The sequence below is a fragment of the Microcaecilia unicolor genome, chromosome 2 (assembly GCF_901765095.1).
Source record: "Microcaecilia unicolor chromosome 2, aMicUni1.1, whole genome shotgun sequence".
NCBI lineage: Eukaryota > Metazoa > Chordata > Amphibia > Gymnophiona > Siphonopidae > Microcaecilia > Microcaecilia unicolor.
In genome coordinates this window covers 97,315,488-97,339,275 of record NC_044032.1, presented here as the reverse complement: position 1 = coordinate 97,339,275, position 23,788 = coordinate 97,315,488, and the positions used below count along the sequence as shown (strand labels likewise).

Genomic DNA, 23,788 nt, shown 5'->3' with positions numbered 1-23,788 from the left:
TGACTTGCCCAGAGTCACAAGGAGCTGCCTGTGCCTGAAATGGGAATCAAACTCAGTTCCTCAGTTCCCCAGGACCAAAGTCCACCACCCTAACCACTAGGCCACTAGATATATAATTATGCATGCACAGACCTATATTGAGTAATCAAGAAAATGCCCATGGGCAGATGGCGTTGTGCCTTCTCTGGCTGTTAATATTACACTGTGGGATATTTCAAGCCTCCAAACTATTTCTTTAGTATTATCCAATAAACCTTTTTTTTTTTTTTAACCAGAGGGCAACCATAACTCCTGTTTGCACACATATAATATTCAATTTCTGAAAGGTTTTCAAGTGCTCCAAATTACTGTTTGCTAGATAAATTTGCTAGAGCTAATTTTCAGACTAAAGCCTGAGCATGAAGCCCCTTTACATGAACTCCCCAACCGAGATGATCTGGGAAATTCTAGAACAGTAAGCCTGACATCGGTGCTGGGCAAAATGGTAGAGAGTACTTATAAAGGACAAAGTTATAGACAATATACATAAGCATGGATTAATGAGACAAAGCCAACATAGATTTAGTGAAGGGAAATCTTGCCTCACCAATCTACTACATTCCTTTGAAGGGGTGAACATGTGAATAAACATGTAAGTTGGTCGATATTGTATTTTGGGGTTTTCAAAAGGCATTTGACAAAAGTACCTCATATGAAAGATTCCTCAGGTAATTAGAAAGTCATGGGATAGGAGGTAATTTCCTATTGTGGATAAAGAACTGGTTAAAAGAAAGAAAACGGAGCGTAGGGTTAAATGGTCAGTATTCTCAATGATCTAGATATGGGAATACCTAGTGAGGTAATTAAAACTGCTGATCTCGAAGCTATTTAATCACAAGAGGACCTTGTCATGAAATGCCTAGCCACCTGCCTGGGGCTACCCTGCGGCCACTTAGATGGTCTATCCCCAGCACAGCTCAGGTCCCCCTGCACCTGCTGCTTGTGCTCTACATTAGCACCCTCCTCCTACTGACTGGGTCCCAACTGCCTCTGGGTGAGTCTCCCACTCTCAAATTATCCCCAGTGATTTCTAAGCTATTGGAGCCACACTCCCAGTGGTCTCACAGTTCCCAGAAAGCACTCACAGACCCAACACACAAACCACCAGGACTCTTTATCAGTCCAGACAGGCAGAGTCAATGAACTAAAATTGTTTATTTTCTAGAAAATTAGAACAATGAACAAAAAATGTGCAATCGGCAAACATTAACAGGTAACTAAAATATGGATCAATAACAACACTAACTAAACATATGTTTACTTTCTAGAAAGTATCTGGGAAGATCAGGGCATATAGCTGCTCACCAGTTATCATAAGTATTGCCATACTGGGAAAGACCAAAGGTCCATCAAGCCCAGCATCCTGTTTCCAACAGTGGCCAATCCAGGTCACAAATACCCGGCAAGATCCCAAAAATGTACAAAAATATTTGTACTGCTTATCCCAGAAATAGTGGATTTTCCCCAAGTCCATTTAATAATGGTCCATGGACTTTTCCTTTAGGAAGCCGTCTAAACCTTTTTAAAACGCTGCTAAGCTAACCACCTTTACCACAAATATCAAATATAACCGTTTTACAGGGCTTCAGCAAAAAGCTTTCTCTGTTTTCTCCGGGGCTGAAACTGGAGCAAAAGCTCCAAATGAAATGAGCTCCTGGGCCAATCAGAGCCCAGAACAACAAGTTTCTAAAATAGCTGGTTACATCACTACAGGCATTTCCTTTACCTATGTGCTATCTAAAAAGAAAGAACACTCATTCCTCTGTAACAGTTTTAAATATAAACATGCACCACCTGCTGGCCAAACTTGAGAAATACACTTCAAGAACTATTCAATATAATTTACAGGCTTAATACCCACTGTTTTGTCACAGACCTTATGACACTGGGCATCCAAATAGTAGATGTCTAAATGTGAGCAAGTGCAAAGTGTTGCATGCGGGAAACAGGAACCCAAATTATTGCTATGTAATGCAAAGCTCCACATTAGGAGTCACCACCCAGGAAAAGAATCTAGGTGTCACCTTCTGCTCAGTATGCAGTAGTGGCTAAGAAAAATGTTAGGAATTATTAGGAAAGGACTGGAGAATAAAACTGAGAATGTTATAATGCTTTTGTATTGCTCCATGGTATGACCGCACCTCGAATACTCTGTGCAATTCTGGTCACCACATCTCATAAAAAGATATAGCAGAATTAGAAAAGGTACAGAGAAGGGCGACTGAAAATGATAAAGGGGATGGGACTTCTCCCTCCTTCCAATGAGGAAAGGCTGAAGAGGCCACAGCTCTTTGCAGAAAAGATGGCTGAAGGGAGATATATGATAGAGGCCTATAAAATCATGGGTGGAGTGGAACACGTAGCTGTGAATTGCTTGTTTACTCTTTCCAAAATTACAAGTACTAGGGGGCACACAATGAAGTTACTAAGTAGTAAATTTAGAACAAATCAGAAAAAAAATATTTCCTCACTCAATGTGTTAATTTAAGCTTTAGATTTCATTACCAAAGAATATGGTAAAAGCAGTTAGTGAAGCAGGGTTTCCTACAAGAAACAAATCATAACCCGAATTAAGGTGGACTTGAGGAAATCCACTGCTTATTCCTGAAATAAGCAACAAGGAATTTTACTCTTTGAGATTTCAAAGGTACTTGCGACCTGGATTGGCCACTGTTGGGAAAACACGATACTATGCTTGATGGATCTTTGGTTTGTCACAGTATGGGGTACTCATGTACTTGCCTGTCTAACATCAATTCAAAAATGGGCTAAACACAACAAACTTTGCCTGAACCAAAGTAAAACCAAAACTTCTCAAGTGGATACATACCTGACATCAAAATCTCTTTTAGGAAGTACGAACTCCACCTCAAATCACAAGTCAAGAACTTGGGAATACAGTCAAATTCAACACTTACTCTGATTCAACAAATCCAAGCAACCGTCAAGAGCTGCTTCTACTATTTGCGACAGCTACGATACCTCTCTCCTTACATCGAGAAGGTAAATCTTATCCCAGTTGTCCATACCATGATAACATCAAGACTGGACTACTACAATGCACTATACAACGGTCTGACTACATAGGGTCTTACACCAGCTCCAACTGATTCAGAATGCTGCAGCAAGACTCACAGAAGGTTGTAAGTGATGTGACCACATCACACCATTTTTGCAAAACCTTCATTGGCTACCAGCACAATACAAAGCTAAATTTAAAACTCTATGTCTGATCTTCAAGGCCCTTAAAAGAAATGGATCTGAGTACCTGAAAAATAGGATGATCTTCTACACACCACCAAGGACACTAAGGTCTTCTCAAGGACTATCAATAACCATACCCTCTCCAAAAGACAATATATGATGCGATACCTGCAAGCGAGCCTTCTCTGGAGTAGCCCCCACACTCTGGAATGAACTCCCTGAAAGGCTCTGCTTAACACAAGACTATCTCTACTTCAGAAAGCAGGTAAAAGCTTGGCTCTTCAACCAGCTTTAATGGACGAAGTAACTAACTTGAAAGTCTCACTCACACACAAGGAGCGACACAGGCTGCACACACTGCAGCACAACATGTTTATCCACTCCTACCCTAGCTGAGATAATATTTAACCATCTCTCTGACCTCATTGGCTTTTGCTAAATTAGTCACTTTATTTTTTAACTCCTCTTACTCTCTTACCTATCTATATGTTCCATCTTTGCTTATACCCTTCACTGTCAATTAAAATGTTCTATTGCGTATTGTGTTGACATTGTTTAGTATACTATGCCATACTTTGTATTGTTATTTTAATATTTTTATCGCTATAATTGCCTATTGCTGTTTTATTCTTACTGTACATCGCCTTGAGTGAATTCCTTCAAAAAGACAGTAAATAAATCCTAATAAAAAAAAAAAATACATAGGACTGTTTCCTTGTCCTGATAAAGCATATGTTACTGCTATATTTTAGGTTTTCACCAACATAGGTACTATTGAATCTGCATGTGGGCTTTTTGTTTTGTTTTTATGAGTCTATAACAAACAATATTGTATATACTCGTCTATATGTTGAGAAATTTGACATCAAAAACCCTTCAATAGACCATGGGTCACTCTCATTAGTGCCATAGCACTCTTGCTATTGCTAGCTTTACAGAAGTACGGTAGACAGACTCTGGCCGTGCTGAAGTTGCTTGAAAGAATACAACCAGTGCTATATATGTCCCTAGTGTGGGAAGAACTCTTAATTCAGGGTGATCTTGTACAGTGTTCAAATTCAAGACAAGCGGTGTGGAGATGTGCAAGTGATACTGGGGAGTGATAAAAATAAACAGCAGTGACTTTAAAATCTGTAAATGTACTGACTGGTTGAAAGTTTGTGCCAAGCATGTACATTGTAAGGAGGGCATGCCTGCAGAGAAGTGTATATGACAATTATCAGGTGACGGGCAAAAGCTATTTGACTGGCTGACGGCTCAAGCAATAGATTCAGCCAAGATGTGTGGAAAGAGTTGGCGAGTGAAACTGATAGCTTTTGCTTTTTTTTTTGTAAAGAAAAACAGAAGTGTGTGAGTGTAGACCTATTGAAAAATTTGGTTTTCATAGATTAAAATCTGATGATTTAGCTGTTTCTGTCTAGCTTTAAGACTGTTCTGATCCTCTTGAAATCTGTGAAGCTGTAGGCTACAGGAAGGGGGATGGGTTTGGGAAAGGCAGGAGAGATGCTGGAGGGGAGGGAGGAAAGGGGAGCAATGTAGGACCCGGGTCTTGACTTATACACAGGTCACAGATTTTTTGCCATTTTTAGTCCCAAAACTGCCCTCAAATTAAACACAAGATTTATAGATGAGTATATCCAGTAAATGTTTTCATAATTTACTCCTGTGATATGTTCATCAATAAAACTGAACCCATGTTCATCATTAAAATTGAACCTATTAAAATCAGAAGCTCTGTGGTGATCAAAAAAATAAAGCCTCCACTATCTTGTTAAGACTGCTGAAATTGTGGAGGTAAAAGATTCAGTTCACTAGCACCCTCCTCCCACTGACTGGGTCCCAACCGCCTCTGGGCAAGTCTCCCGCTCTCAAATTATCCCCAGTGATTGCTAGGTTACTGGAGGCCACAGTTCCCAGAAAGCACTCACAGATCCAACACACAAACCACCAGGATTCTTTATCAGTCCAGACAGGCAGAGTCAACAAACTAAATCAGGTTTATTGTCAGAACTTGAACAGTGAAATAGAAAAAGTGCAATCAGCAAAACAGTAACAGGTAACTGAAATATGGATCACTTATAACATTGACTAAACATTTGTTTACTTTCTAAATGGCGATCAGCAAATATGCTGCTCACAGATTATCAAATATTACTGATCACAGGACCTCAGCAAAAAGATCTCTCTCTTCTCCCTGGCTAAGTCTGAGGAAAACACCAGTAAAATCCAAATGAAATTGAACTCCTGGGCCTGCAGACTGCCTTTCCAAAAGGCTTAAACAAAGAGAACAGTCTTGGTTCTGCAGCAGCTTCAAAACATAAACATGCACCACTTGCTGGCCAAACTAGAGAAATACACTTCAGGAAATAATTAAGGCAGTTTTACAGGCTTAAAAAACCCACTGTTCTGTCTCATTGTTCACTCATGTACACTGCCAAGTTGGATTACTGTAGCTCATTAGATGTTGGCCTGACAAAAATTCTACTGGGTCATCTTCAGTTAATTCACAAGCAGGTTCAAGAGATCATGTGCTTCCTATTTAGAGGTTCTTTGCTGGCTCCTAATGGTTCGTGCAGTGGGCTGAGATCATGTGGAACCAAGTTCAATTACCACTGCAGCTCCTTGAGATTCTGGGCAAGTCACTTAACCCTCCACTGCCCCGGGTACAAAAATGTGGGTTATGAGCCCATTAAGCACACGGAAAGGTACTTGCACGTAAACCGCTTTGGTTGTACCACAGAAAGGCTGTATATCAAACCCATGACACTTTAAATTTAAAGTTGTATGTCAAAGTTTCAAATGTATTCAAGGTGTGCCACCCTGTTTGCAAGACTTCTTGGCTGTATGTATCCTTCAGGCTCGGGCCCACTACAGTCCTTGCAATAAAGTGTCCTTCAGCTGCCACCCGCCCCCCCCCCCTTTTTTTTTGTGTTTAGACTTGAGGAATCTCAGTGAACTGCATTTTCTTATGTATCTTAAAGACAATGGAATGAAGTCCCCAATGGAGTCCCCAATGGACCTTCAATCAGAACTTCTTAGAAAAATCATGATAAACTTCTTTGAAGACTTGGTTATTTTCTGAATTGTACTAATGCTATGCCATGTTTTTAATCTGTTTTGCCTAGTTTTATTTCTTATGTAATTTGCACATAGATCATGGATCTGAGGTAATTCATATCAACTGGTGGTTCTTACTTAAGTATTTCCATGAGTATTCGGTATTTAACAGGTTACTGAAGTCCCCCAGACTAAGAATGAACCTCAGCTGAATTTAAGAGTTATTTGCAAGAGATTTTAGAAGTTCCAGGGTCTTCTCTCCCCTCTATATCATCTGCTTATTATTTTACTTTCAAAAACAAATCTCAGTGTGAGAGGGGGTGATTTGAAGCCTAGAGCTTCTAACTCATTAGGTGAGCTCTCTGCAGAACTATTACCCGAGACAGTGAGCAAAGTCTCCTTATTGGTGACTATGAGGTCCTTTTACTAAGCTGCGGTAAAAAGTGGTCTGCGGTAGTGCAAGCAGATCTTTTGGGTGTGCACTGGGCCATTTTTTTTTTTTACTACGTCCAGGAAAGAGGGCCTTTTTTTTAAGGGACTGGAAAATGGATGTGCACTAAATTTGAAACCAGAACGTGTCCATTTTCAGCCTGAGACCTTACCACCACCTACTGACCTAATGGTAAGGTCTCACATGCTACCCACGAGGTAGCACATAGGACACGCCAACTGCTGTTTACTGCGGGATTTGGTGCGCACCCTTGTAAAAGGGCCCCTATGTTGTTTGATCCTGATCAAGACCCAATATTTCTTTCCTTTAAGATAAGAAGTTTTGGGCTCATGTAATTAAGATGTTTCCAGATATGCCTTTTGATACTCAGTCTTGCTGTCACTTTCCTTCCGTAAGGCCTCAGGAGCAACTTTGTCTTGAAATATCCTTATAAGCATAACACTATATGCTTCTAATCCATATGGGTTATTTTTCTTTAATTTAGTCAGCTGAAGGCTTTTTTGCCACCCAGATATAAAGACAACAATGCTAATGGAGATCCTGATGATGACTGAGTTTTGATGTTTTTTGGAATTTTGCAGTTAACAGCTGGCATTTTCAGTTTGCTAGATTTGGAAGTGTTTTCTTTTTTCACCATTTGATTTCCATATTCTGTCTTGTTTTTGGTTGGTGGACTTTTTTTGTTGTTCTATTACACTGTCAATTGAAATATTCATTAAAGAGAATAGAATAGGGGGTCACGTGATGCCGTACTGAAGAGCGGGCATGTGTGAGACGAGCTCCTGGGCCCTGGATCCTAGAACCCACTCTTCACCGTTCTTCACCTCTGTGATTATTTCAGTCTACCATCCAACTTCTCCAGAGATTCAGATTCTCCTGATCTGTCAGGCATATTTCTTGTAAACAGGCAACGTCCACCCCCTGCCACCGGATCTTTGTTAAGATATTTCACTGGGGACGAAATGCCTCCCATGTAACTATCTGGCAACTAGAGGTCGACATCCTCTGAAAAAGCAGAATCCCAAATAAATGACAAAGGATTCAAAAATGGATGGATTGGGGTTCCCAGTCTCCACCCCAACCCAGAAAATACATTCAACTCCCACCTGCAACTCAGAAGACCATACAGTATAATACCAGTAAACAGAGTGAGAGGCAATCCCTCCCCATCTATCACAATCCCAGCCCCCCACCCCTCCCCTCAAAATGAACAGTCATCTTCCCAATCCCAAACACTCTCCATTGTGAGCCATCCCATCCCCCCAAAGCACCCACCCCCAATAATTTCCGCAGCATGATCATGCAGTGAAAAGGGAGCAGACCATGAAATGATGCTAGGGGCCCTGTACCCCACAACCCTCCTGTCCAACGATTAAACACAGCTGATAAGCAGAAATGAACGTAAATCCCAACTCACCAAAAGAAACAAGTCCCCCCCCGGGGCCACAAGCAAATGCAATAAACCAAATAGTACTAAAGAACAGGTGTATAGAGAATTCTCATACACAAATAACCCAATGCAGGGCTTAATTCTGTCAGGTGCCGGCTGGCTCAGATGCTGCCCATTGCTCCAGGCAAACCTTTGCTGCATCAGGGGAGTCAAAAGTGCACCAACTGCCATTATAGTAGACTTTTAGAACTGCTGGGTACAGCAGCATGAATCGCTGGCCTTTCTTGTGGAGGGCTGTGCATATGGGGGTGAACTGTTTACAGCTGTCATGCAAAGAAACCGAATAGTCTTGGTAAGCGTGCACCAACTTATTCTGCTTTTACATAGAAACATAGCAACATGACAGTAGATAAAAGGCCAAATGACCCATCCAGTCTGCCCATCCTCTGTAACCCCCCATTCTACCTGTTCCTAAGCGATCCCACGTGCTTATTCCATGCCTTTTTTAATTCTGGAACAGTCCTAGACTCCACCACCTCCACCAGGAGGCCCATTCCACGCCTCCACCACCCTTTCTGTGAAATAATACTTCCTTAGGTTACTCCTAAGCCTATTCCCTCTTAACTTTGTCATATGCCCCCTCATTCCAGAGCTCTCCTTCATTTGAAAAAGGCTCTCTTCCTGTACATAAATGCCCTTGAGATATTTAAACGTTTCTATCATGTCTCCTCTCTCCCAGCGTATACATGTTGAGATTGATAAGCCTGTCCCTATAATTTTTGCATTCAAGACCGTTTTGCCAGTAACCGTGAAGAATTTCCACTTTGTGTAAATAATGGTGTACTTTGATGAATATAGTGCGAGGCTGCTGCCTGCCCTCCTGAATGTGGGCAAGTTGATGCCCTCTTTCTACGCTGAATGACCCTATGCTGTCGGATAAAGTAAATTCTTTGCCAAGCCAGTTCTAATACCGAAGGGAGGCAGTGGTCCGAAATGTGCTCTGGTAAACCTACAAGTCTCAAATTACTCCTCCTCGAGAGATTCTCTAGATCATCAATTAGGGACACTTGATGCTTCACTTGTTGCTCCAGAGCCACCAGGGTCTCATTTACATACATGTCAGCGTCCTCAATCTTCAATTCCCAGGTCTCAAGCTCTCTCAAACGGCTATTGGTTTCCATCATAAAAGACTCCAGGTGGCCCAATTGCCCAGACATCTGTCCAAGTCTGGTCTCCAATTCTCATTCCACAGCAAGTTGTTGAAGCTGTGCTTCGGTAAATAAAGAAACAAACATTCACTGGAGGCTGCGCCATCTTAGTGTCACAAGACTGGGGTAGGACTTTCTCCTTTTTAATCCCCTCAGGGGATATGACACCACCTGATTTTGTGACATATTTGTCCATATGCCGAGAGGGAACAAGTGGGGAGCAAAGCTGCATTCAAACGATGCAATTACAGCAGGTTAAGAGAGCAAAGAAAGCATGGGGACCCCAGAGAGGCAGAAACCATGTCTTTTCCCCTTATTGCATCATGTGGTCCTCCCTTTGATCACTTATTTAGATCATATTTTCATTAGACTGCTTTGTATAGAGACAGACCATGTGTATCTGGCTGTTTTAATAAGTTCTCACTACAAGGATGGCCTGGTTAGGAGTCCAGCCTGTTGGTCATCCTTTTGCTCAGTTCACTAGGACAAAGAGAGGGGGGGGTTACTTCCTTACACTGGAGATCACAATTTAACTGTTTTCTAGTTGAGCATTTACGTATCTGGTTCAAGGTTGTATTTTATTCTGTCATTTCTTTGATGTTTGTTTGTATCACTATTTGTGATCTAATATAATAAAAAGTGTTTTTGAAGTAAAGAATAGAACATAAGAAAAAAAGCAGCATTTTCTGTACTGAAAGTACGTCTGAGGTTCTCTTACCTTTAATGTCCCTGTGAATAATCTGGTTCTCATGGAGGTAAGAAAGGCCACGCAGCAGCTGTTCAGTGTAATTTATAATAACCATTTCTTTGAAAGGTCCATACTTGCTGAGCAAATGGGCAATCGATCCACCTGAATGATAAAAAGTATCATTCAGCAGTGATTTACATGCCTTCAATCAAAACATATTAGCAGGTTTCCCTGCAGAAGTCATGGGGTTCATTTAACTTTACTATACAACGTAAATTATAGCTCTTAAATTAGTTTTCACAAGTACTTAGTCAACAAAGACCCTTCAGTAAATTTAATATCAAACCTTGGTTATGCAAAATCAGTTAATAAAAAAAAAAAAAGACCAAAACCAAACAAGATTAAAGTTAGCAACCCTGTGAAGAAGTCTATAGGATATTACTGCTTCCCCTTAACAATACTCCCTCACAGTTGCAGAACCACCTTAAATCTCACAGTCCTACCCACGGTGGGGAAGAAGGGGGGGGGGGGGGGGAGGAGACAGACAGGAAGGCACAGCCAGAAGGGCATAGCCCAGGGAGTATAAAAACTCAGGGCACAGCTAGACTGAGGAGGCCCAGAGGGAAGACTTGGAGACCTACTGCTTATACCTCCACACACCTATATGTGACCCCTAGGTACTTACAGATGCGATACCCAGGTAGGCAAAGTTCATCTTGGAACTTGCAGAATTGTGGAAACCCAACCAGCAGCTGGCCTGTGATTGGTATCTAGCAAAAGACAGACCTATCTCTGGGTCCTAGGCCCAACAAAAATACCTGGGTTCACAATCTAATAAGTGGTTCATATACAATTCAACTACAAATTTACAGACCACTTCTAAATATATTACAACATCCAACACTTTATTGTAGATCTTTAAATTTAAAACCCACTTAAAATAATATCAATTGGCTTAATTGCAGCTTAACTTGATCTCATGCTTCTAGCAGTCCTTACAGATATATTATTGAAGAACTCGCTGTCCTCCAATGCTTCAACCTTATAACTTGTCTTCTTGTCCCTTCCTCGGTGTCACAACCCGTTAGGTGAATAGTAGTCTTAAACCGCAATCTGGGCTGTTAATGTCCAATAGATTTTACTATTTCCATTATTTTATGTGGGTTATAAATTTAAAAGATTTACAATAAAGTGTTGGATGTTGTAATATATTTAGAAGTGGTCTGTAAATTTGTAATTTGGTCCTAGGCCCAAGGCAAGCTAAATATCCTGTTTTGAGAGACAGTAGAGCACACCATGGCCCTGCTGACGCAGGCCACAGGAGGACACTGTGAGTTTAAGAACTATTTGTCTTTACTTTCTCCCTACCTGTGAACAGGATTTTTCCCAACCCTTGGCAAATATACTACTTTATGTTCACCTTTAATCCGCTGTATTGCTCTTATCAGGGCTCTAGGTCCGAACTTCTCCTCAGTCCTACAGACCTAGACATGCCACATTAAATGTATACTCAGTATTTATCTGGGCAAGCAGTAAAAAGATTATCATAATTTGAATTAAAGGGGCATCTTATTACTTTAAATTGTAAGAAAATTATATACCCAAACATGACATTTTGATTTCAAAATGGAACCAAATGTTGATTTTAGCATGCAATATATAAAATAGTGCTAAGCATGGCTTTTGAAAATGGAATCAGCCAGTTACCAAAAATTACCTGAACTTCTTACTTTGCTTCCCATGTTTGGATGAAGGCCTATCTATGCAAGTAGCATAACTTCTACAGGTTTTCTAGGACTTGCTCACAATTTTTTTTTTTAATGTTCATGCTAATAATTTGACATTTTCCCCTTCATTCATTCTATATATAATTTGTATTCTCCTCAAAAATCAAAAAGACATCATTTTTACCTGCCATCCACTCTATGAAGAGATTGTAGTTACTCTTTTCACATGTGGCGCCTAACATTCTAATGATATTCGGATGGCTCAGATGACTCATCATTCTTATTTCTTCCCTCAAGGCTTCAACCACCTCTTCTTGCTCAGATGTTGTGTTCCTCACGTAAGTCACCTATTTCAGGTATTAAAGAAGAAAAAAAAAAAACAAAGATAGCTCCCATGCAATGACCCTGAATGTCAAAAGAATGAGTGGACTCCATTTCCAAACACAGCTTTAAAAAAAAAAAAAAAAAAAAAGCAAGAAAAGCATGTGTGTAGGTGTAATTTTGTAAAGGTTTTCTTCACTTGTAAAGCATGTTTTACATGTGGAAAAAGCTTTTTATAAAACTGCATGGTGGTACACTTGCAGTGACAAAGACAGCACATACGTATATACGTGCACTGTGAATAGGCATTCCTGGGGTGTACTCTGGGTGGTGAAGATGGAATTTCAATGTGCATGAATTTTTTTTTTAAATCAAGTACACAAGGTGAAAAAAACACATGCAAACATTTACACTTCCTACAAGGTATAAACATGTGAGTTGGCATTTGTTTTCTACAAGTGTACATATGTTTCCTTTATAAAATACAGTAGGATTAAAATAGGCACTTTTTTAGACTTCTCACATGTGTCCTGTTATAAAATCAGGCCCTTCATGCCACATTTAGACTTGCAATTTTTAGGCTTTGTTTGTTTCAATATTTTGCAACTACAGTAGGTAGGCAACAGAACCATATTTGTAATAATGCTCTCTCTTCTACTTTGAGGGATGTAAAAGTTTGGATATAGATGACGCAGACAAACTGAAAATGAATGCAATGAAAAGGTAAAGGAGGGGGCACATTTTCAAATTTGGTGTCTGAGGGATCATTCTGTTACCTCTGAAGTACTACGTAAAAGTCTAATCTCACAATTTGTGTCTATTCTTTATAGCTCCCTGCATATATTTTGTATCTAAGCTGATATATCTAGTACTTCATTGTACTGTGTTTTCTGAGAAATATGCCATTTTCTCTTGTGACAACCAATAAATTAATGTTTATTGATTTTTATCTGTACAATGCTGGGATTTTTTTTTAAGTAATGGAAAGGGATCTTGTTTTTATTTTATTTACGAATCAATTTATAATACTAATATAAGGGGGGATCTTGTTTTTAGATATTTCTTTCATTTACCAGGGAATGAAAGGTAAAATTATGTATCATACCTGTTAATTTTCTTTCCATTAATCATAGCTGATCAATCCATAGACTGGTGGGTTGTGTCCATCTACCAGCAGGTGGAGATAGAGAGCAAACTTTTGCCTCCCTATATGTGGTCATGTGCTGCCGGAAACTCCTCAGTATGTCGATATCAAAGCTCCATCCGCAGGACTCAGCACTTAGAGAATTACACCCACAAAGGGACACTCTGCCCAGCTCACCACCGCCGAAACGGGGGAGGGGAATTAACCCAGCTCATCCCCACACAAGTGGGGGAGGGGAATCCGTCCAGCTCATCCCCGCGGAGCGGGGGAGGGACACCACCCCGCCGATGCGGGGGGATCTGGCTTATCCTGCAACCGCAACCGCGGGAGGAGCTGACTGACCCTAACACCGCCGAAGCGGGAGGGGTACAAAGCTGCCCTACAGCCGCACGAAGCGGGAGGGAGTGCCGGCAGAATTTAAGTCTCAATCCAGCCCCGTAAAACGGAGGGGAGAGGAATGCAGCAGCTCACTGTAACACAAACTCGTCTCAACTCTTGAAGAATCCAAGTGAAAAAACTTGAACACGAAGTCCTCCTGAAGTAACTGAAGACTAAACTTGAACCTAAAATTCAACCAGAATATAAACAGTACAGATATCTGGGAGGGGCTATGGATTGATCAGCTATGATTAATGGAAAGAAAATTAACAGGTATGATACATAATTTTACCTTCCATATCATCATGCTGATCAATCCATAGACTGGTGGGATGTACCGAAGCAGTACTCACCCAGGGCGGGACATTGAAATCCCTCACCTCAACACTGAAGCTCCAAACCGGGCCTCCGCCTGAGCAGCCACAGTCAAGCGGTAATGCTTGGAGAATGTATGGGCCGATGCCCAAGTTGCCGCCTTGCATATCTCTGCCAAGGAGACAGACCCGGCCTCTGCCATCGAGGCCGCCTGAGCTCTAGTGGAGTGAGCCTTCAGCTGGATAGGCGGCACCTTCCCCGCGGCCACATAAGCCGCTGCAATGGCTTCCTTGACCCATCTTGCCACTGTAGGCTTAGCAGCCTGCAGACCCTTACGAGGACCTGCAAACAGGACAAACAGATGATCCGATTTCCGGAAATCATTGGTCACTTCCAAGTATCTGATGATAACTCGTCTCACATCCAGATATTTGAGAGCAGAGAATTCCTCTGGGTAGTCCTCCCTACGAAAGGAAGGGAGACAGAGCTGCTGATTCACATGGAAGCGAGAAACAATCTTGGGCAGGAAGGAAGGCACTGTGCGAATAGTCACTCCTGCCTCAGTGAACTGCAGAAAAGGCTCTCGACATGAGAGTGCCTGGAGCTCGGAAACTCTTGTGGCTGAAGTGATAGCCACCAAAAAGACTGCTTTCAACGTCAGGTCTTTCAGAGATGCCCTCGACAAGGGTTCAAAAGGCGGCTTCTGCAAGGCTCTTAGCACCAGGTTGAGATTCCACGCAGGCACCACTGAGTGCAGAGGAGGGCGCAGGTGATTAACTCCCTTGAGAAAGCGCACCACATCTGGCTGCGAAGCCAGGGAAGCACCCTTCAGGCGGCCCCTGAAGCAAGCCAGGGCCGCTACCTGGACTTTAAGGGAACTGAGCAACAGGCCTTTCTCCAGACCGTCTTGCAGGAACGCCAACACTGAAGAAATTGGAGCAGTGAAGGGAGAAAGTGAGCCCGCTTCACACCACGCTGCAAAGGTACGCCAAACCCTGGCGTAAGCAGTAGAAGTAGAGCGCTTCCTCGCTCTCAGCATAGTGGCGATGACCTTGTCTGAGAAGCCCTTCTTTCTCAGACGCTGCCGCTCAATAGCCAGGCCGTAAGACCAAAGGGGGAGGGATCCTCCATCACCATGGGACCCTGATGTAACAGGCCCTGCTCCACTGGCAGCCGCAGAGGATCGTCGACTGAGAGCCTGATCAAGTCCGCATACCAGGGACGTCTGGGCCAATCCGGACCCACCAGAATTATCCGGCCTGGATGCTTTGCCACCCGGTCTAGCACCCTGCCCAACATGGGCCAGGGCGGGAACACATAGAGAAGCTCTTGTGTCGGCCACTGTTGGAGAAGAGCATCTACTCCCAGGGATCGAGGGTCCCGTCCTCTGCTAAAAAAGCGCGGCACTTGGCAATTGGCCGATGACGCCATCAGATCTAGGCTCGGCTGGCCCCAGCGCTTCGTGATGTCCAAGAACGCCTGAGCAGATAGCTGCCACTCTCCGGGCTCCAAGGTATGGCGACTGAGAAAGTCCGCCTTGACATTCATGACTCCGGCAATGTGGGCCGCTGACAGCTGTTCCAGGTTCGCTTCCGCCCACTGGCATAAATTCATGGCCTCCTTGGCTAGAGGGGCGCTCTTGGTACCTCCATGGCGGTTGACATAGGCCACAGCCGTGGCATTGTCCGACAGGACCCGTACTGGCTTCAACGCCAGTACCGGGATGAACTCCAAAAGCGCCAACCGAATGGCTCTGAGTTCCAGGAGGTTGATAGACCACTTTGCCTCTGCAGGAGACCAGAGCCCCTGCGCTGTCCTTCCCAAGCAGTGGGCTCCCCAGCCCGACAAAGAGGCGTCCGTCGTGACGACAATCCACTCCGGGGTCACCAGAGGCATTCCTGCAGACAACTTGTCTGTCTGCGTCCACCAGCTCAGCGCCTTGCGCACTGCTGGGTCCAAGGGAAGGCGCACAGCATAATCCTCCGACATCGGAGTCCAGCGCTGCAGCAGAGAGTGTTGTAGTGGTCTCATATGAGCCCTGGCCCAGGGCACTACTTCCATCGTGGCCGTCATAGAGCCCAACAGCTGCACATAGTCCCAAGCCCGAAGAGGAGAGGCTACTAGGAACTAGTCCACCTGAGCCTGAAGCTTGACAATCCGATTGTCTGGCAGGAACACTCTGCCCACTTGGGTGTCGAATCGAACTCCCAGATACTCCAGGGACTGAGTTGGGCGCAGCTGGCTTTTCTCCCAGTTGATGATCCACCCCAGGGAGCTCAAAAGAGCAACCACCCGGTTCACAGCTTTGCCGCACTCTGCATAAGAGGGGGCTCGGATCAACCAGTCGTCCAGATAAGGATGGACTTGTACTCCTTCCTTCCTCAGGAAGGCCGCGATGACCACCATTACTTTGGAGAAGGTCCGCGGAGCAGTAGCCAACCCGAACGGGAGGGCTCTGAACTGGAAGTGTCGGCCCAGTACTGCAAAACGCAGAAAGCGTTGATAAGGAGGCCAGATGGGAATATGCAAGTACGCTTCCTTGATGTCCAAGGATGCCAGGTACTCCCCTGCCTTCACTGCCGCTATAACAGAGCGGAGAGTCTCCATGCGAAAGTGCCGAACTTTCAAGGCCCGATTGACCCCTTTGAGGTCGAGGATAGGCCGTACAGAACCTCCTTTCTTTGGTACCACAAAGTAAATGGAGTAACGTCCCTTGCCAAGCTGATTTTCTGGCACCGGAACGACCGCACCCAGGCGGATCAGATTGTCCAAGGTCTGCTGCACTGCCACAGCTTTGACCGGAGACTTGCAGGGAGAGAGTACAAACCCGTCTCTTAAGGGTCGGCAGAACTCTAGCTTGTAGCCGTCTCTGATGACTTCCAGCACCCAAGCGTCTGAAGTTATTGTGGTCCACTCGCCCAGAAACGAGGACAGCCGTCCTCCAATCTGCACTGGGGCGTGGACCGAGGCCCCGTCATTGGGTACGAGACCCTGGGGGAGGACCGGAGGGAGCACCTCCGGGACGGCGGTCTCTGCGAAAGGAATGCTGCTTGGGGGAGAAGTTCCTCTTGAAGGAAGAGGAGGCAGAAGAGCCCGACCTGCCCGGGCGGTACCGACGGGCTTCCTGAAACCATCCTCTGGAGGTACCGGGGCGAGTACTAGCCCGAGCCCTGACCTCTGGTAACTTCTTGCCCTTAGACGTGCCGAGATCGGTCACAATTTTGTCCAGCTCGACCCCAAAGAGCAGCTTGCCTTTAAAAGGCAATCTAGCCAGGCGGGATTTAGAGGCGTGGTCAGCAGACCAATGCTTCAGCCAAAGCCACCGCCGCGCAGAGATTGTCTGAGCCATGCCTTTAGCTGAGGCCCTCAAGACATCATACAGCAAGTCTGCCAAATAGGCCAAGCCCGATTCCAGGGCCGGCCAATCAGCCCTCAAGGAATGATCCGAGGGGGAAGCCCGCTGCACCATAGTCAGGCACGCCCTGGCCACATAGGAGCCGCAAACTGAGGCCTGCAAACTTAAAGCAGCCGCCTCAAAGGACGACCTTAAGGCCGCCTCCAATCTTCTGTCTTGGGCGTCCTTTAGGGCCGTGCCACCTTCCACCGGCAACGCCGTTTTCTTAGTCACCGCAATGATTAAAGAATCCACGGTAGGCCACAGATAGGCCTCACGTTCACTTTCAGGCAAAGGATAGAGGTGGGACATAGCCCTAGCCACTTTAAGGCTCGCTTCCGGGACATCCCATTGAGCCGAAATTAAGGTGTGCATGGCATCATGCACGTGGAAGGTTCTAGGCGGGCGCTTCGTCCCCAGCATAATGGCAGAGCCAACAGGGGCTGAGGGAGAGACATCCTCCGGAGAGGAAATCTTCAAAATGCCCATGGCCTGCACTAACAGGTTGGGCAAATCCTCTGAGCTAAAGAGCCGCGCTGCAGAGGGGTCATCCGCTCCATCCGAGCGGGGATCCGTCTCCTCCAAGGAATCCGCAAAGGACCGTTGGGAGAACTCAGATACGCTGCCCTCATCTACATCGGAGGAGACAAAGTCCTCCAAGGCCTGGGAATCAACCCGAGGGCGTTTACCTCCGGGGGCCTCAACCTCTTTACCAGACGAGGGAGCAGGGGCAGCGTTTTGCATAAGGAAGGCCTGATGCAGCAGCAAAACAAACTCGGGGGAGAAACCCCCCAGACTGTGCACTTCCGCAGCCTGGGCTACAGCCCTAGACGCACCCTCAACCGGCGCTCGCAAGAGCGGGGGAGAGACATGCTGCGCATCCAAGATGGCGTCCGGCGCGACACTCCGCGAAGGAGCCGCGCAGGAAGAACGGCGCTTAACTTTAGCCGCTTTTGTGCCGTCGCCCAAATTAAGGGTGTTCATGGCATTAATGTCTCCCACCTCAAGGGCGGCCCAAGAAGAAGCCGTCCGAGCCGCGTGGCCGGCCAAGATGGCGGAGGCGAGCAGCGGGGGATGGGCGTTTATGGCGGGAAAAACCGCCACACCGGTGGAAGGACCGGGACACTCATCGGTCACAAAACTGTCACCCAACAAGGGCGAATCAGACTTTAAGACCCCCGCATCCCCTCTAGAAGCGCCCAAGCGATCCGGGGAGCGACTCTTTGCGCCCTCGCCCTCCGACGCCATAGGCCACGTGGAGATCAATCGGGGAACCCCCTGCCCGCTATAAAAAGGTAAAAATTACCTGCTTTCCGCTCTGAGCTGTAACGACCTGGTGTCCCAGTGAGTAGCTGCAATAAACGTTTAAATAAACGTCGAAATAAACGCCTTTAAGGACGTTCAAATTTTTTTTTTTTTTTTTACGGAGCCAGCGGGAGGGGGGAGAAAAGGAGGGACCTGGCGCCACCAGGTTTGCACTTGCTCAAGAAGAGCCCTCAACCCCAGGCACTCAACAAAACCTAAAAATTAGGCTTGGAGGCCTAGCCAGAGCTGCTGCTGTGTGTGACCACCACCTGCTGAGATAGAGAACATACTGTGGAGTTTCCGGCAGCACATGACCACATATAGGGAGGCAAAAGTTTGCTCTCTATCTCCACCTGCTGGTAGATGGACACAGCCCACCAGTCTATGGATTGATCAGCATGATGATATGGAATCTCAATTTTCTACATACCTGTTTATCGTGTTATGATGCTAAGTGAGACAAATTCCTCTTTAGCTCAACATATTTTTGATTTTAACACATCTCTGATTTTTTTAACACTTTATTTGTATGCTTGTGGTCATTGTTGTATTGTTTAGTATATAATGAATGTTACTCTGTGATCTGCTTTGCGTTGTAAAGAAAAAGTGGAACTTAAGTGTTGGAGTGGAGAATTAGCCTAATGGTTAGTGCAGTGGCCTGGTTTCAGTTCCCACTGCAGCTGCTTGTGACTCTGGGCAAGTCACTTAGGGGCCCTTTTACAAAGGTGCGTAAGGCCCCACGCGCACCCAATCAGCATTACTGCCCGGTTACCGTGTGCCCCAGGCGGTAATTCTGAATTTGGTGCACGTTGAAAACACGCGGTAGAAAATATTTTCTATTTTGTACCATATGGCGCTTACCCGGTGGTAAAAGGCAGTGTACGCACGATGTGAGTGAGACCTTACCACTAAGCAATGGGTGGTGGTAAGGTCTCAGGCTGAAAATGGACGCGCGCTGGTTTTTATTTTGCCACACGTTCATTTTCCAGACCTGGAAGAAACTGGTCCAGTGCGTGCCCAAAAGACGTGATCGCACTGCCGCAGACCACTTTTTGAAACGGCTTCATAAAAGAGCCCCTTAACCCTGCATTGCCCCAAGTACAAAATAAGTACCTGTATGTAACATGTAAACTGGTCCAATTGTAACCATAGAAAGGCAGCATATCAAGTCCCATCCCCTTACCCTATTAAAATAAAATGCAATAAAAATGATATCTGGTAGTTAATGACCAATCATTAATGCCAGAACAATTGTAGTTCTTCTGAGTTTAGGAACAGGTATGATTTTGCTGTCAAAGACAACTTCAAAGGAAAACTGTAACCTCAGAATATACTACTATATCCTAGAAAACAAACAAATTGTATTTCCAGGGGTTCTAAAATTCCTTCAGGACTTTCTCGCCATGAACAAAATTGCACTTGCCAACATTCATCCTACCTTAATTATGTGTGTTGGGGGTAGAGATGCTTTTGGGAGTACACTATATGGTAAAAATATAGTTAAATGATTACAAGATTTCATTTCTTTGCAGTTTGGAAAATTTCCAGAGAAACTGAAGGAAATTGTATCAAGTATTTTCAGTGGCCTCTCGAGACAGAAGTGACATTTCCATACATCATAATTAGCCCCCTAAATTCTATACATCATTATTATCCCTCATAAATAAGCTATAAAAGACAGTAAGTCCCATGGGACTTCTTTGTCTAAAGAATTCTGTCAGCTAGTTTCAGTCACCCAGAAGACAACCAACCATTGTAAACGATAGAATTTCACAAACTCTTCTACATGGGAGTGAAATCTGGATTCCATACAAGATAGACCAGAATTCAGACTTGCCAAGTTACTTAGTTCCATGAGGAAGACACTGCCAATTCTGGTTTTGAACTTATACCGCAAAGCAGTGTGGAAGTTACAGTCCCTGATTCTACTCACTGAAATCCATGCTGGGGTCCCGTAACGCATCAGTATAGGGTTGTTAGAAAGCCAGAAACAGCCTAAAATCTTCCTGTTGGAACTGGGTATCTTGGCAGCTTTAACAATTTCAGTATAAACCCTGATCCTCCAGTTTTGTAACACAAACCACTGTCCCCCACAATGGAACTAGGACCTTTCCTATATAACTCAACAAAAATATGATTCAACTAGTAAAAAAGGCCCATTTCTGACACAAATGAAACGGGCACTAGCAAGGTTTTCTTTGGTTCCCCTGCAGCCACCCATGTCCAGCGACCCTCCTCTGGACATGGTTCAGCTGTGAGGCATGTTCCCCCCTCCCCCCCCCTCCCGGGTTCTGAAGTTGACATCATAATGGCTATGGTGATGTCAGCTTGATCTGCGGAGCCTAGCAGACCAACTCGCACGGTCCCAGGCAAGTCAGAACGTTGGAGGTGAGAATTATTATATAGGATTACAAAATACAACAAAACCAGATGTAAATTCCTGCTGTAAAACTCAGTTTCCACTTGCTAAATTAAATATAAAAATCTTTATTCTATCTTTGTTGTCTGGTCATTTTATTCTTGTTTATTACAGTCTCCAGTTTTTGCTTTCCTCTGTCTTTTCATAACTCTTTTTAGGGTATCCAGTCCATCTGCCACTACTTCTCTCACTTCCTGTCTTCTTCACTTATAGTTTATGGTTTATTAGGACTTGATATACTGCCTCTCATCACAAAACAGTGAGGCGGTTTACAATAAGTACAGCTAAGAAATGTAGACAGAAACTCCACATTTATAGACAGAAAATGTAAGCCGTATTGAACCTATGTGTGGGAAAGCGCGGGGTACAAATGTAATTAATAATAATAAAAGAGGAAACAGACAAAGGTAGCAGAAAAATAGGGCAAGGAGAGGTAGCATGAACACAGTGTACAGGCAACATCCAAACAACTTGTGACAACCTAGAATGCATCAAGTCTGGACCCTATCCCCAAAGGTCAATTGGAAAAAGGTATAAGACAACTTGGTGTGTACATAAGTATTGCCATACTGGGAAAGACCAAAGGTCCATCAAGCCCAGCATCCTGTTTCCAACAGTGGCCAATCCAGGTCACAAATACCTGGCAAGATCCCAAAAAAGTACAAAACATTTTATACTGCTTATCCCAGAAATAGTGGATTTTCCCCAAGTCCATTTAATAATGGTCTATTTTCCTTTAGGAAGCCATCCAAACCTTTTTTAAACTCTGCTAAGCTAACCGCCTTTACTACATTCTCTGGCAACCAATTCCAGAGTTTTAAATTTACTACATTGTAGCTTCATCGCATGCCCCCTAGTCCTAGTATTTTTGGAAAGCATAAACAGACACTTCACATCTACCCGTTCAACTCCACTCATTATTTTATAGACCTCTATCATATCTCCCCTCAGCCGCCTTTTCTCCAAGCTGAACAGCCCTAGCACTTTAGCCTTTCATCATTGGGAAGTCGTCCCATCCCCTTTATCATTTTTGTTGCCCTTCTCTGCACCTTTTCTAATTCCACTATATCTTTTTTGAGATGCGGCAACCAGAACTGAACACAATATTCGAGGTGCAGTCGCACCATGGAGCGATACAAAGGCATTATAAACATCCACATTTTTGTTTTCCATTCCTTTCCTAATAATACCTAACATTCTATTTGCTTTCTTAGCTGCAGCAGCACACTGAGTAGAAGGTTTCAACGTATCATAAACGATGACACCTAAATCCCTTTCTTGGTCCGTGACTCCTAACGTGGAACCTTGCATGATGTACCTATAATTCAGGTTCCTCTTTCCCACATGCATCACTTTGCACTTGCTAACATTAATTGTCATCTGGCATTTAGATGCCCCGGTTCCCAGTCTCGTAAGGTCCTCTTGTAATTTTTCACAATCTTCCCGAGATTTAACGACTTTGAATAACTTTGTGTCATCAGCAAATTTAACCTCACTAGTTACTCCCATCTCTAGGTAATTTATAAATATGTTAAAAAGCAGCGGTCCCAGCACATACCCCTGGGGAACCCCACTAATTACCCTTCTCCATTGAGAATACTGACCATTTAACCCTACTCTCTGTTTTCTATCTTTTAACCAGTTTTTAATCCACAATAGAACACTACCTCCTATCCCATGACTCTCCAATTTCCTCTGGAGTCTGTCAGAGGTACTTTGTCAAAAGCCTTCTGAAAATCCAGATACACAACATCAACCGGCTCACCTTTATCCACATGTTTGTTCACCCCTTCAAAGAAATGTAGTAGATTGGTGAGGCAAGATTTCCCTTCACTAAATCCATGTTGACTTTGTCTCATTAATCCATGCTTTTGAATATGCTCTGTAATTTTGTTCTTAATAATTTTCTCTACCATTTTGCACGGCACCGACGTCAGACTTACCTCACTGGTCTATATTTTCCCAGATCTCCTCTGGAACCTTTTTTAAAAATCAGTGTTACATTGGCCACCCTCCAATCTTCCGGTACCACGCTCGATTTTAAGGATAAATTACATATTTCTAACAATAGCTCTGCAAGCTCATTTTTCAGTTCTATCAGTACTCTGGGATGAATACCATTCGGTCCAGGAGATTTGCTACTCTTCAGTTTGTAGAACTGCCCCATTACACCCTTTTACTCTTCGGTCATCTAGCGGTCCAGCCGATTCTTTTGCCGGCTTCCTGCTTTTAATATACCTAAAATGCTTTTACTATGTGTTTTTGCCTCCAAAGCAATCTTTTTTTCAAAGTCCCTCTTAGCCTTCCTTATCAGCGCTTTGCATTTGACTTGACATTCCTTATGCTGTTTCTTATTATTTTCAGTCAGTTCCTTCTTCCATTTTCTGAAGGATTTTCTTTTAGCTCTAATAGCTTCCTTCACCTCACTTTTTAACCATGCTGGCTGTCGTTTGGTCTTCCTTCCTCCTTTTTTAATACACAGAATATATTTGGCCTGGGCTTCCAGGATGGTGTTTTTGAACAGCATCCACACCTGATGTAAATTTGTGACCCCTGCAGTCACTCCTAAGTTTTTTTTTCACCGTTCTTCTCATTTTATCATAGTCTCCTTTTTTAAAGTTAAACGCTCACGTATTTGATTTCCTTTGTATACTTACTTCAAAGCTAATATCAAATCCGATCATATTATGATCACTGTTATCAAGTGGCCCCAGCACCATTACCTTCCGCACCAGATCATGCGCTCCA

The 23,788-nt window shown here is 44.0% G+C and overlaps 1 protein-coding gene across 5 annotated transcripts in view; it reads right to left on the bottom strand.

The window, feature by feature from the left end:
• Nucleotides 1–23,788, bottom strand: part of MAP3K1 (mitogen-activated protein kinase kinase kinase 1) — a 274,135-nt gene that overhangs the window by 4,412 nt on the left and 245,935 nt on the right. For all 5 annotated transcript variants that reach the window (XM_030193149.1, XM_030193151.1, XM_030193150.1 and 2 more), the window contains 2 exons: nucleotides 11,949–12,111; nucleotides 10,068–10,199 (listed from right to left, as the gene is read on the bottom strand). In XM_030193149.1, coding sequence (XP_030049009.1) covers nucleotides 10,068–10,199; nucleotides 11,949–12,111 — 295 coding nt within the window. The remainder of the gene's footprint in view (nucleotides 1–10,067; nucleotides 10,200–11,948; nucleotides 12,112–23,788) is intronic.